Source organism: Ascaphus truei, chromosome 3 (assembly GCF_040206685.1).
Source record: "Ascaphus truei isolate aAscTru1 chromosome 3, aAscTru1.hap1, whole genome shotgun sequence".
Lineage (NCBI taxonomy): Eukaryota > Metazoa > Chordata > Amphibia > Anura > Ascaphidae > Ascaphus > Ascaphus truei.
Window position 1 is genome coordinate 216,151,412 of NC_134485.1, and position 15,858 is coordinate 216,167,269.

At 37.7% G+C, this 15,858-nt stretch overlaps 1 protein-coding gene across 1 annotated transcript in view; it reads right to left on the bottom strand.

The window, feature by feature from the left end:
* Positions 1–15,858, bottom strand: part of ALCAM (activated leukocyte cell adhesion molecule) — a 92,191-nt gene that overhangs the window by 22,910 nt on the left and 53,423 nt on the right. Inside the window, exons 3-10 of the mRNA XM_075590097.1 lie at positions 14,164–14,383; positions 13,136–13,200; positions 12,824–12,911; positions 11,643–11,825; positions 8,218–8,345; positions 7,028–7,157; positions 3,046–3,158; positions 1,033–1,168 (exon numbers count right to left, since the gene is read on the bottom strand). Coding sequence (XP_075446212.1) covers positions 1,033–1,168; positions 3,046–3,158; positions 7,028–7,157; positions 8,218–8,345; positions 11,643–11,825; positions 12,824–12,911; positions 13,136–13,200; positions 14,164–14,383 — 1,063 coding nt within the window. The remainder of the gene's footprint in view (positions 1–1,032; positions 1,169–3,045; positions 3,159–7,027; positions 7,158–8,217; positions 8,346–11,642; positions 11,826–12,823; positions 12,912–13,135; positions 13,201–14,163; positions 14,384–15,858) is intronic.

Below are 15,858 nucleotides of genomic sequence, written 5' to 3' on the forward strand. Positions count from 1 at the left end.
TATATATTGGTAGTTCTGATACATCTTAGTATATAGATTCTCCTTGAAAAAGACAGTCCTTTATCATCGGCCACGCAAATAGCTTGTGGTTGAGACACAAAAACACCACATTTAAATGTAGTTAAATTCATTAGCACATCAACACTTATTCCTTAATAAGCAGATCCTAAAGGACTGCTTTATTAGCAAAAAACTAAAAAGCAAAAAATCTTCATCTTTAATGGCAAATATTATCACCAGATCCAGGGCACAGCATGGGGACCACATGTGCTCTCACCTAGGCCAATCTCTGTCTAGGATGGTGGGAGGAGAGTGTGGTCTTCGGTGATCACCTTTTTTAAAAAGGTGATTTGAGGATCACCTTTTTTTTAAATATATATATTTTTTGTTATTTATAGTAGTTCATTATTATTTGCTGTTTTAATAAAGTAACACTAACAACTTTGTGTGTAACCCCTTAATGTCTAGTTTTCAGGTACATAAGGCACGTCACAGTCCATGGTTTATGGTAAAAAGGAATTCATTTTGTTGTAGCTTCCTAAACAAACAACATGGCTGCCAGGGTCACCAATAGAAAGCCCCGCAGATGTTTTGTCTCCGCCAGGTAAATATTTTTGCTCCATTACGGACACCTCATGAACCAGGGGGTACCTTGAGGACAGAGGATCATAAAGCAGCTCCATGGGAACCCCTGGTACAGGTAAATCCTTATGTGGTGCGGATTTCTGTTTTAAAAGCAAGTTCCTTGGGCTTTGTTGTGGCATACCTTACATCCAGGTTTGTAAGAAACATAAGTGTAAGTTTGACTATGCTTTATTATTTATTATATTTTCTGGCCCTACTGTGAAATCACTCTTGGAGCGGCTGTGCATTTTTTTTTTTTATAGAAAGAAGTTTTTGTTATGTTTTTAGTTAAAAACTTCTACTAAATAATGGGTAATAATGAAAATGTTAGTGCAGGAAGGTCCTGAAATTAAATTCTTTAGGGAATCCGTCAGAAACGTTTTGAATGAAAGAGTAAAGTCTGCTTACCTTCTACAGTAAGAATGAGTGTCTTTTTTTTCCTAAGCCCATCAACTGCTGTAAGGAGGGTCTCACATTCATAAATGCCCGAATCGCGATATTGCAGGTTTTTAAAAGATGGCTGTGACAAGATTCTGCTCTTGTCCTGTAAAAAAAAAAAAAAAAACTTAATGTAACAATGGCTTCCATTATTTTAACTGACATTTAGCCTATATATGACATCCAAAATATATGGATGTACTCAAAATCCTATTAGCTCAAAACTAATAACTTCTAGATCATTTATTGAAGGGGAACATCTTTAGCGGCACCTATAACATGAGGAAAATTCAGTGGCAGTGAATGGTGTTGATGGAGACGGAAGTCACGTCAATGCCACATGCAACATGCAACATTCACTGCCACTACATTTTGCCAACTTCCACCAGCAGGAGTCAGGAGGAACACACACGCACACACTCTGCCGAGTGAGCCCCAAACACGCCCTCCCGCGAGCCACAGAGCACGCTACTTCCAGAAGGGGGGAGAAGGAAAAGTTGCATGTAGTAGACAAATACAAAGACCACACACGCTGGTACATTTTTGGTTTAATGTACTTCTATATAGTAATATATTTTCACGATTAGAATGCCCCAGCAGATTATTTGCAGTAGATAAAACTGTTCTAGAAACATTTTGATATACAGCCTCCTGGACAATGCTACAGCATAGATTCTATTACAATGAAACAGGAAACTATCTTGGTGAATTTAAGGCTACACAAAGTATTTATATTTCACATCATGGGATCACTGAAGATGAATCATTCACTTGTCAATGGCAAATAATAGAAGCACACTGAAATAATAAGACTATAATTACATAAAGGCGTTCTACTGACAAATCAACAGACAAAAGGTTAGGTGGTTGAAAAATTATATATAAAAAATGTAAATAGAAATTGTGTGCTATAAACTCACAAGTATTACTGTACTACATTCACATCTGCAATCCTGATTTCAATATGTAGGTTACATATTCTGTTACAGGAATATTACATTTATATATGTGTAACCATGTCTTTAAAGCAGAATTGCAGGTTTGAGAGCTCGCTCAGTGCCCTCTGATATTTAGCTACCAACTAAGACATTCTGTTCCTAATAGGACCAAAATGAACCAATGGCATCAACATGTTTAAGGGGTTACATGGAACAGATTTACTTTTTTGACCTATAAATATTTGTTTTAATTTATTCTAGTCACATGTATGGCAAATCAGACATGGGATGGGGTTTGCTGTCCGTGCTCTCTTTTGCGTGATATCAGTAGAAGTTGAATAAGAGTTTACACTGAACACAATGTAAAAAAGAATTGTTCTCAACTTCCAAAGAAACCAAAAATTCCAAATGTTTGCTTTAAGTATGATAACATTTCTTCAAGAAAGGCAATTACATACATTTGATTATTGTTGTGTGCAAACAGGGATTGCACCCGTAAGTCGTTTATATACTATCAAGGAAATATGCTGTCACATTTTTTTTTTTTGGGAATTTACGTGTTGCATTGTTCTACATTCATCAATTAAGTATTTGAATCTGTTCCCGTAACTTTTATTTTACTATACAGTGTGATTCATCAGAGTATCTTAAACATATAACATTATGGACCTCAAATGGGGTTGTCATCAATACAATCAACGGAGTGATTCACTGCAAACAGTTAGGTTTACACTGTTCTACTTGGAAAGCTTTATTTCCTATGAGGAAACTACAAATGGAAGATCATTCCAGCCTGGCAATAAGCTTTGCTTATTTTAGACTGTGTTCTCTTTCAACAAAAGAGACTGCATATTCTTCTGCACCTGGAAATATTGATGATTCATACATACATACTTTCGGATGTGGGAACTACTTTGGGTGGTACTGTGAAACAAAGATATATTATTATGGTATAATACACACACACACACACACACACACACACACACACACACACACACACACACACACACACACACACACACACACACACACAATTGCTTACTTTCATCCAAATGACTGAAACATTTTTACTAGCAGTCGGAATACACGACACAGGCAGAGCTTCTCCAATCTGTTTAGTGACCTCCCCACTGGGTATCAAAGACAAATCCAAATCTGAAAGACAAGTACATATTTTTAGATCCTGTTGTGTAGTGTACCAAACACAAAACCTACAGTTTTTGTTGTTGGTAAAATAAAATGTTATGAAGTAAAAATAAAAAATAAAATGTCCTGAAACAAAAACATTTTTTTTCTAGCTTAAGGCCGCAGTCCCAGTCTGCACTGTAGCACACATGCCCGGCGCTTGCACGCGTGGAAACCGCGATCTGCAGTGAGATGCAGGAGATTGCGACAGGGGGGCGTGGTGGGGGCTTTGCAGGGGCGTGGCCACGACCTCACGCGGCTGATTCGCCCTCATTGGCTGAACCGCCGAGGGGCGTGGCCACCCCTCCATCGCAAGTTGTAAATACAATTTTGATGTCTTTACAAAAACTGGTCGCAGAGCGCGGCTTCCAAATGCGCTCCAAGGTACAGTGGGACCAGCCCCTTGAGGGGCGGTACTTGTTCGTGCAGCACAAGCATCGTACTGGGGAGCTAGCCCAACTTAAAATTCTATCTTAGAGCAGGCAATATTAAAAGAATGTACATTCAAAAAGCAACACGTTACTAAAATCCAAACTATTCATTAATACGTTCCCCCAACCACAAAGCAAGTATTAGGACTTTGGAGATGGTAGTGATTGAGGCCCATTATGTCCCATTAACTTTATAAAGTTTCCATTCTCTCTGGACCCCTTGAAGATGGCTTAGATTAAACCGGGGAGAGTTGTACCCTGGGCAATACCAGTTGTGGATGTGATTCCAGGCTTTCAGGATGTGCCTGAGTTGAATGCTTGTGTAGAACTGTATATTACATGTCACAGTACCGGGTGTCACCTGATAATAAACCATGATTTACGCTACATTCTAATTTCACTCTATGTATAAATCTATAAGAACATATTAGTATCTAAGACTCCAAATACATTTTTGGAAGTCACTATCTGGCAATCCTACACAATTGAAATAATGATTACGGCAGCACCTCAAAATGGTGCAGGTATCCCAAATCTTTTAGTACTATATCAAAATCTTTGGAGCTGTCAAACAAATGAAGTGAACTACATTTCCAAATACATTTTGACACAGATTTTCACAAATAATTTACCAAGTGTGAAGCTCATTCAATAATTACAAATTTGACAAGTATAACCCCTTTTGCAGCGATATTGCCCTGCAATATAATGTTTTGCAATGTGTTACATGCCTCCTTGGCAGCAAATGGGTCATTACAGTATCGAGATTTTTATTTATATTTTTCATAGACTTAGAAACAATTTCCCATATGACTTTTTTGCTCAAAGATTGTAACTTGCGCACTAGAATGGTCAAACATGATTTAAAAGATTAACAAATACCAGTTTGTAAATATTTTTTTTTTAGCAATGTTAAAATGTCAAGTTTATCAAAAGTGACATATTGAAAAACTGGAACCCTTATTTTAGTAATCCTGTTTTACCAGATTAAGATCTACTTAACGTTAGAGATAGGCTCTCAGTTATAAAATAGTTTAAAAAAAAGTATGGTTAGCAGTTACCAAATGGTCCTTCTCACAGGGCATGCAATAAATAACAGCACAGGAGGTCACCGTTTAACAGCAGAGAGAGATGCATTGAACATGGCAGCCCACAGAGGAATTCAAGATGGTCCATTAATTGGTATAATTCACCTTCACTGTTTTATTGATATTTATAACAAAGTTATTATGTTACATGAAAAAATTAAGATAAATTATTATTTCTTTTTTAATTATGACATAGCCTGCCGTAACATAGGGATCATCATGAGCAAAGGTTTCAATGCAAGAAAAAGTGAACCAATTAAGGAAAACAAAAAGATTCCACCGAAAATATTTTTTATGCCAAACAAGAAAAACCTAATCAAGAGCAATACATATTTATGTGTGCAGCAAAATGCCATATAAATACGGTTCTCAATATGCCCAGTTTCATTCTGCTCAAATCAAGATGCATCCCATCTAAATGAAAATGTTCTTTCTATGCTAAAAAGGCAATTTCACCAACAGTTTATGCGGCCCTCAATTTTATGAATATATATAAAAAATCCTTTTATAATATATATATATATATATATATATATATTTTTTTTTAAATTTATTTCATTGAGGAATATTTGAAGCAACTCACAGATTAAGTGTATACATTAATTTATCGCAAATAAATAAATATATTATAGTTAAACAGCTCTCTAGAAGGGTTCAGAGGAAAGGGCATGTTTATCTACATAAGCAGGCCATAATTCAATATGCTATGAAGCCACATCTCCAAGTCAGGGAAACGTAGGGTTGCCACATTTAAGTTTTTATAATACGGAACGCCGAAATCTAATAAACATGTGAGGTCATCGTGAGTACTGTATGATCTGCAAATGCTTTGAGCTGAATGGCATCTCCTACTTGACTGCAATAGTCTTTGGTTTTTATCCTCTCTGCTCTTGGCAGGGTGCGTAGAGATGTACACTGACCTAACAAGTAGGGCTGGTATAAAAAAAAATGCCTATAGGGGTGAGTGCCTGGGTATTAGGAGATGACCAGGTAGCGTCCTAACTATTATTGTAATAATTTAGTAAGGCGACATCGGAAAAGGGAACTATTACACTCAAGTAAAAAAATCTAGTACGTTTTTATGACCGATTTAATTACAGTCATTTTAATTTCAGACATTTCACGTCAAGGCACTAAAATACGGGACAATTATGTGTCCTGAGAGACCTTTCCGGGACAACGGGACCAGTCAATGAAATAAGGGACAATCCTGTATATATGGGACATCTGTCAAGTGTAGGGAAACAGAGCTTCATTCAATGCCGGAGCTATGATGAGTAATTGGTAAGACAGCAGGTAAAAATTTAGCTAAGCAGCACTTTGTTGTATTTTGATCAATGGTATTGTTTTGGTATTACTGATACTTCTGAGATAAGTAGGTTTTGTTTTGCTATTATTTATGTGAAAGTGACTAAAATAACTTGCAGACATTCGAGTATTTGTGAACATCGGAAAAATCGAGTTTCACGATCCTGTAATTAAGCATTACATATTAGTAAAACATACATATATATTTCAATAGGATGATTTCATGTGTATAAACTCAATCTATTGGAAACTATTAAGATTGTGTTTCATTGTATGTTTGAAACCCTGATCAGATGGGCAGCTCATTGACAAGTTCATCAAAAACTGTGAGGGCATCACAGAGTTTCTCAGTTTTAATCCTTTAGCAACTAGGAAAAATGGCGCAAAGTCCTGCAGAATTTAATTATATTTCACATTTTCACTCATTTCTCTGGCACCCATCACGCCATTTAACACATCAAGTTCCACATAAATGCCAAAACAATCCAGACTACAAAATAAATAGCCCACCTGGGTTTTGTCAACATTTGCTATTGCTTTATAGCTATGAATCAGGGGGTCTCTGGAGCTGAACCTTGTTAATTTCAGCTGCCCCATGCTTTCTGAGATATCTCTGAAGGTGCTGCCGGTAGCATCTTTCGCTGGGTCAACCATATGGTGGTTTAAAACTCCAGTGCTGCAGGTGGCAAGTGGAAGCTGTAACCTGTTGTGGCTTCTTATGGGCCCGCCTGCCACGGGAGATTTAAGAATCATTGAGCATCGGTTGCATCTATGTAGGTAAGAATCTCAGGAAGCAGGAGGTCCTCGTAGCGGAAATTAATTTGATTCAGTTCTGGAGGCCCCGCCCCCCCCCCCCCCGCTTCAAAATTATTTTGTGGAATGCTCCTTTTAAAATATATTTTGTGGAGGGAGAGAATAAAATGTAATTTACTATTAAAAAATAAATAAATATGTTGTTAAAGCACTGAAATAACTTCTCTACTATACAAAATACATTTTTTTTTTTACTTACAATGCACAGTTACGGTAGTTGAAGCAATCATATTTTTATCTGGCAAAGAACATTTATAATTGCCTGTTGCATTCCGTCTTATGTCTGTAATAGTGTATGCACTTGAACTAATTATCCCTTCGTCCTGGCCCTTTATGTAAGGAGAGGAAAAAGTAGCATAAGATACCATACAATAGCAAAACAGCTCGCAATTACAAACATATGTATAAATAACATTTAATAAAATGAAAACACAATGGAAGCAGCTAGTGGGCTACATTACATAGAAATAATTCTATTGCATGTAAAAACTTTCCTTGTAATTGCGGATTTGAAATCCTGTAGATCACTACATTGAGATTTCTACGAGGTAACGGAACACTGACTAACATGGATTTTGTTTTCAGTGAAATTTGGTTGAAAAAAAAAATGTTAGTAGGGGTGTCTTATTTTCCCATTAACTTGCACTGGGTACAAATTACTTTTCTAAGGGGAGAAAGTTGAAAAATTATCAATTTTGCCACATAAATGAGCGTTTCATTAATAAATAGGTAGAGGTGGCAAGCATAAGTAGTGCTATCCCAGTAAGCACCCCGATCTAAAATATACTACAGAGCCTTTGGTCGGCTTGGTCCACCCCCCCCCCCTCCAATGCAAGCCATACATTTTTTGTAGGATGATACCTTGAGGCAAACATGAGTTCTTCATAGTTTAAATTATAGTGACAGAGCTTTCAAAACCTCCATAAGTTTCTTCCTCAGGTGTACTCGTAAAAGGCATCACAATCTACAATGAATCTACATCTCTCCATGACCAATACGGCTACTGGAATGATGGACTACAATGCAATGCCATATAAATGTACTAGTGTATTGTTGTTAACAGCGCAAATTATTTTTTTCCCTAAACCTGATCCACAATCCAAAAATGTTTTCTAATGAACTAAACCTGTTTTTGTAATAGTCACAAAAGATATCTTATGCACGGACAGCTCCCCATAAATGTTTATCATTCCTTTATGAATTGGCACAAATTCAATCAACATGTTCTGCAGGTTTGCTTAACATTCTTTACACCGCTTATTTGGCAGTGCAGTTAAATTAATATTGCCTTGTTTGGGCTTTTGGCGTACATACAAAGCTGCCCACAAACCACTGTTAATAAAGTGCATTAATACAACATACACAGAGAAACAATACTGGAAAACTTACTGGAAGGTAAAACAAAAACTCCTGTGGCGATGGATTACCATTTCCTATACATTTAAGAGTAATGTTATCACCTTCCTTTATGGTATTTTTTGGTGACTGTACTTGAATTGTCACCTTCTCTGTAGGGTCTGTAAAAATAATGGACAAGTTAAAAAAAAAAAAAAACACACTATTGTCAAGTACACAATTACACTGTACAATTTAACAGCGTGATTTATACAATGTTTTCACAAAGCAAGGAATCGTAATTGCTTTAATGTAACTTTTATACATGGATTGAAGTTAATGGGTACTTTCTATACTGAGAATAGTTTCTAATTAAAGAGCAATACAAAGACCCCTATAATACGAACATTTATTACTCAATGTCCTTAACAGAGCATTTTCACAGGTTCAGAAGAACTCATTACTGTGTTTCTGACAAAGGACCAGTATGAACAACCACACAGTAGGGGTCTCATTATTAAGAATTTGAACTGCATTACTTGGAATATACTAGTTAGATGGAGTTTCTCTACTGTTTTCACAGACAAAAAGGTTTCAGACATTAGATAACTTTCTTACTTAAAACAGGAACACGCGAAAAGTGTACAGTAGCTACTAAACTTTTCTGTTTACTGAAGCCTTCATTTGTAAATGTCTTTAACTTGGGAGCACCTGCTACATTAAGTAGTACTCTGCCAGTCAGACATTTTATTCTTTTCATTGGGCACACTGTGCTTCAGAGTTTTAGAAATGATAATTAAAATACAACTTTTTAAAGTACTAACAATTGCTTTAGAAAAAATACATTTTAAATTAAACAATGGTGCTACCAATCAGAAAGCAGAACGTATTTTAAGCATTTTGTGCAAAATGTAAACTTATCTTTTATAATGTAGTGGTGTTCAGCATTACCTTCAAAATCGTGTTTTTTTGTATAAATAAATCAGTTGTGTAATATTAGAGAAACCTTACTGCATTTCTCCCGACCCCAACTCTTTACACTCTTTTTAATGAGTTTTAATATATTACGCCTCCTTGGGTTTCTGTAATATCTATTTAGAAAAGCACAGCACTTCCAATTTTGAAATAGGCAGCCATATTTGGTGCCCACGGAGCAGGATCTTTACCCATCTAGCATGGGAGAACGGATTGATGGGCAGCTTACATAATAAAAAAAATATATCTAATATCTAATTATCTTTGCCTAAAAAATAAAAATAAAAAAATAAATAGAACAGCTGTATTCATTCAAACAAAACAAAAAATGGCAAGAAGTAACACCCCTTTAGTACTGCAGACCAAGCAATATACTACGTGTTTTTTTTACTATGTGAAAATACAAGTAGCATTTTTTTTTAAACTCTGTTATTTTTCATGTATTATAAATGTAACAAGACTTTTTTGTTTTTATAGCAACTATTTACAAAGTCACAGATACTGAGTCAATACTCCTCAGCAGAAAGAAAAAAGTTAGAAGCGCAGTCAAAAAGGGGTAGTGGTCAAACTAAACACCTTTAATATAAATCGTGTCCTTTGGATCACCGTCCAGGACAACAGCGAACATACAATATATATCAAAAACAATGTTAAAATAGATGCTGTGCAAATGGAGCTGCTTTGTAATTACACTCAATGGGTCTCCAAGGGATTAAAAACGGGAGGTTCCCAGTGGAAAGTCAGAGTCCTGAAGACCGTGCACTGCCCGGGCAACTGTCGGTAAAGAGGGGTACCCCAGGGCTGAGCCAATACTCAATGTGCTCACCCTGTATCCACTGCTGGTCGGTGGGGGTCCGATGGTTCTCTCCAATCCCGCAGCTTGCTCCGGTCACGCTGAACAGGTAGACGATGCCGCACAGCCCTCTGGGTGTCCGGGTCTAACGTCACTTCCGGCTATGACGCACAGACCCTTCCCGGTTGTCTCTGGGCTGTGTCCGTCAACTCCGATCCTCCTATGCTCCTCAGAAGTAGTCACTGTGTTCCTACTCGGCCTCCGTCGCCCAGCGCATAATCAACCTTATTGACCTGATTGGAGAGAACCATCGGGACCCCCACGGACCAGCAGTGGAAACAGGGTGAGCACATTGAGTATTGGCTCAGCCCTGGGGTACCCCTCTATATCGACAGTTGCCCGGGCAGTGCACGGTCTTCAGGACTCTGACTTTCCACCGGGAACCTCCCGTTTTTAATCCCTTGGAGACCCCTTGAGTGTAATTGCAAAGCAGCACCATTTGCACAGCATCTATTTTAACATTGTTTTTGATATATATTGTATGTTCGCTGTTGTCCTGGACGGTGATCCAAAGGACACTATTTATATTAAAGGTGTTTAGTTTGACCACTACCCCTTTTTGACTGCGCTTCTAACTTTTTTCTTTCTGCTGTTACGTTATCATCAGGGACTGGGGTTCCCTGTTATAAGAAGCTGCGGTACTAATTGGGTTGTGGTTTTCTTACACATTTATTTAACTCATTTAGCAAGACCCTATACGCTCCGGACTGGTTCATATCACATGTTTTTTTTTTTTTTTTGGTATTTATCTTATATCATTTTCAGCCTCTATTTGAAGTAACATCTATATTTGGCACACTTTATTTTTCTTTTTTCTTTGTTTGTTTGTTTCAATACTCCTCTGCAGTCATTTAGTGAACCCTCAAGCAGAAGCTTGACCGATCGATCACAGGAGAACGGATCGATCGGCAACTTAGCTAATTACTTATTGTGAGGATTGTATTGATGCACAAATTAAAGGGAGGGCAGGGAAATGTTAAAAAAAAAACCATACAGCAGCTTGGACTGCCGCTTTAATTTGGTACATTGCAAAGGATTAGGCTTATTTCAAATATTCACACCAAGAAATAAACTAAGTATACAAAATGAAGGGTGCCTCCGTTAATGTTGCCTTTGTGCAGTTTATGGAGAAAATTGACTTCAAACCACTTTAAATGTGCATTGTAAGCACAGGCACTAGAGCACCAGTGCTAAAACCAAGGATGGACATTGATCAAGAGGGGCATTTTCTGAAACTGAATGCGTAAATCTTAATAAACCTTTCCTGAAACAATGAAAATCAAATGTAATAAGTGGTATATTTCCTACATGATTGACTATGAGTAACGAGTACTTCATGTTTGGATGCTCACTTCGTAAAATGCTAAATTAAGGTAAAAGGTGGTATTTTCCAGTCCATTGCTGCATGCACAAGCCAATATTTACACAATCTGCTTTACAATGACCAACATTTGCTGCACTCCTAAATTGTTCACGCCATACTTTTTTGTTCTTCCTTTTTAACAAGTTCTTCAGAAGTGTCAACAAAAGGGGGAACATCTTGCTCAAACCAAATACCGTAATGTTATACTTGAGTGTGAATCGTTTTTCCAAGTAAGCTTTGTCCTATCCACAACACTTACAAAAAATAAAGTATGTATGTGTAACTTACAATAAATATTGAAGAGAGCTGGCTCAGATACTGCTGATTCTTGTCCATCTGGCATGTAGTAAGTCACTATACAGGTAAACTGTGCGTTTATGTCCTCCTTTGTTGCCATGTACTGAAGTGATGACTGCATGCTATGAAGGCCGCTGATTGAATTTTTGTCTTTAGTCCATTCCATGGACACAACTAAACAAATCAAAAATAATTTCACATATATGAAGAAATCCATGCATTTTATCAAACATTTTACAGAAATAATTTGAATCTTGTACTTAGCCAGGGTGGACGACAATATAAAATACTTTGGAGTCAACCAGAATTTTTAAGAGACAGCATCTTGTTAGGCGGTTCAACACACGCACGCACCCCCCCCCACCCCCCACTTGGGCACAGCTTCTACATCCTGTTCTGATGCCGATTCCCCCCCCCCCTCTCTGAGCAGCGGTGACTTCACCGGTCAATCACCGCCACTGCCGGTCCCAGATCGAGGTCCCAAGGGGGAACATTTTTAGGCACCCGCCTTTTTCAATCCCTCACTAAAACCTAAAATTTGGAAATGCATCACACAATTCCAGAAATATTGTGGTGTACTAATTCAGCGGTGCGCAAACTGGGGTGGCGCAGCACTTAGAGCGGCCCGCACTCTTCCCCACAACATTGAAATAAAATGCCAGGGGAGCACACAAGGCCTATGTAGGCTTAATACCTTCTCTCCGGCGGCTCTGGGATGTGTTGCCATGACAACACTGACGCCGCAGGGTCAAAAGGCAACGCAACATCACATGACATTGTGACGTCAAATGATGCCGCCGATTGCGGAGGGAAGAGGGGCACACAAAGCAGTTACTAATTAATACACGCTATCAAATCATTTTTTTCAAACTTTTGACTTGTTAAACTTATTTTATTTGGCCTTAAACTGCACTTTTGAAATGTGATGGTCTTAAAATCCATGTTTGTTTGTTTTTTTGTTTAATTCCTAAATCCTTTGATGAAGGGCTGCAACACATTGGAAAAGGCAAAGACAGTAGCAATACAGCACAACTTGCATTAATGACAAATTATTTTGCATTTTAGAATATGTGTGCTTTACATTGTATGTCTATAAGCAACTGCCAACCACATAAAAAATAAAATTAAAAAAAATTAAGCCAAAACATGGTCATTTGATGTAATGAACATACCTCCGTCAACTGGCACAAGCACTTTGCTATTTCTATACCATGTGATGTTGCCATCTGGATAGCTGTCCTTTGCAACACACTCTCCAAGCTGCAATGCAAAAAAAACCATGGGTGTATCATAGCGTCCGGTTTTAGACACTTTGAAGGTGGGAAATTTCAGCCGTTAATAGTGATACACAACTGTGTCAGACAAAAAGTCCCTGATTTCTTGCTGCAAAGCATCAAGTAAGAGCATAAGCACCCCTTTGACTGGGCTTAACTTCACAGGTCATATGCATCCTACAAACAAGGTTTGTTAGAAACCACGCTCACCTGGTTCAGCTTGCCTGTTTCCATGAATTTTGCTTGGTTTACAATCTCCGGTTTGGAAGGTTGTTCTATAATGAGGAAAAACACATCAAATCAAAGTGATGCAATATACATTTACTTAAATACTTCAATCGTTTGTGGACCCTGCAACTTATTGAAAGCATGATTACAGCATGGAGAAGGGGGCGACACTTGTTAAAATTTGCTTCATCACACAATTAGGAGTAGGAAGGACGTCAAACCCTTCCAAACGTCATCTGGTTAGGTTTACAATCTAACGTTACAATATAACTACCCATCTCCTAGAACAGACCCATGAAATATGGTACTTTACTTCCCCATCGTTGTTAAAATTGCACCAGTCATTTTGGCGCCAGAAAGTAGTTTTTAAAGCTTATATGTATCATCAATAATATCACAACAAAATCCATGTTCTACCTCAGGAACACAAACAAGTAACGGATTGTAAGTTCACTATAGGTACGTTTTATGTGTGTCAACAAAAGGTCAATAGTACCTAGATATGTGCCTTGTAATCACACATTGTGCAAGATTTCCCTTGTCTGCGTGATGGAAACATGCATTTGCTCTATTGCACACAAACATTTTGAAATTACTGAATGGAACTTTTAAAACAATAGCCATCTAATAGTGTTTAAACTTTTTTGGGTTAAGGAACACTATAATTACATGGTGAAATTCAGAGGAAACCGAATCCTCTCTAATAGCAAATCGGAGATCAGACTCATTGTAAATTGATCTGTATCTGGTACAATTTTTAAATGATTGATCTGAAACTTGCAGGGAACATTTTAGCGATGTCCAGGAAACCTAAGGGTTCCTCGGAACCCCAGTTTAAAAAAACCCCAGCTCTAATGCAAAGCAATGTCAAAATTACACCCAATGATTAACACAAGTCATTCTTTTGTTGCTGAATAGCAAGCACATATTTGAAACAAAAATGTTATTCTCTAATTTAGTTACCCAGAGACTGTCCCTTTTATAAAGAACCAGAAATTGTGCGTACTTACTGAACACTTTGATTGTGGTTTGCTTTTCAAAAACATTGTCTGCCGTTATGAGCATGCATACAAATCTCTTCTCATCACTGATTCTTGCATTTGAGATGGACAATGTATAGTTCTCTGACAGATTCAACCGGCCATTGTATTCTGGTACATCATCATATTTAAAAGTGTCTTTCACTGCAGACCGAGAAGCTACAAACTCAGGAGTTCCACCTGGTTGTTCCTAAAATACATTAATTATATTTTAGTTGTAATACCACAAGGTTCTTGGGCACCAAATTGGTTAGTATGTGACAAAGCATTAGCAAACAAACATTGTAATATTCTTGTATACTGGCCATTTTATACAAACTTGTTAAGTAGTAAAATAAAGTAGTTGGAATAATGGGAAATAGCGTATGTACACCCCAAAAAAGTCTCAAATTCTAGGTACTAATTGCATACAGCAAATAAAAATACTGTACCATTTATGAGCACTTTCACATGTCTTGAGACATGTCTACAAACCTGACTTTCCCCCATTATCTAATTTGCATGTCATTACCCAGAATCCCTGGCTGCAGTGGAAGCACTGTACGTCAATAGATAATGGGGACAGGCAGGTTTGTGGAAATGGTACACATGGGTATGTGCTCATAAGTGGTATTTTTATTTGCTTGATGCTGGAGGGTGTAGGGTTTTTGTCACTTTTTTTTTTACTCATAACTTACTTTGTGTCAAGTACCAATTGGAAACTCTCCTGCATTCACACCAATGAAGTAAGGAGATGTACTTAAAACTAAAGACATTCAATGGAAATTGCTTAACAGCAGTTCACAGCAGCCCCCATCAATGTTCACGCATCCACACTCATCAGGGTCTCAGGGAGGCCAACTAAAAATGCCTTTTTATATACAAATATAAATGTGTAGTGTGCCAAGACCCCTTCAACATACAAATAGGGTGTGTGATATCACCTCTGGTTTTATCCCTGCTCACTAATTTTTGAGCACTTATACAGGCATACCCTACATTAACATACGCAATGGGACCGGAGCATGTATGTAAAGCGAAAATGTACTTAAAGTGAAGCACTACCTTTTTCCCACTTATCTATGCATGTACTGTACTGCAATCGTCATATACGTGCAGAACTTATGTAAATAAGGCATTTGTAACAGACTCTATAGTCTCCCCGCTTGCGCACACCTTCGTTACAGGTAGGGAGCCGGTATTGCTGTTCAGGACGTGCTGACTGGCGCATGCGTGAGCTGCCGTTTGCCTATTGAGCTAGATGTACTTACTCGCGAGTGTACTTAAAGTGAGTGTCCTTAAACCGGGGTATGCCTGTATATATGTTTGCTCCATAAAATTACCATTAAGTCCAACTTAAAATGGCTATAGAGTCGCTTTTAGCAAGTCGACAGGTCCGAATCTACGGCTATCACAGGCTTTCTGATTTTAGCTTTAGCAGTCCTAGAAACTTCAACGGAGTCTCATTGTTGGTACAGAACTAAAGCACTTTGGTTTAAATTCCCCAAATCTCACCGATTTGGGGTTTTAGAGATTGATATTACTATAGACTTCAAAGAACCTTATCTCAGAAGATTAACAGAAGACAATGGATTTATTCTGATGAGTTCTTTGTAATTTGAATGGAAAGTCTGATTGATGAACAATATTCTGCAGGCCTTTAGAAATAATTTTTCATTTTAGATT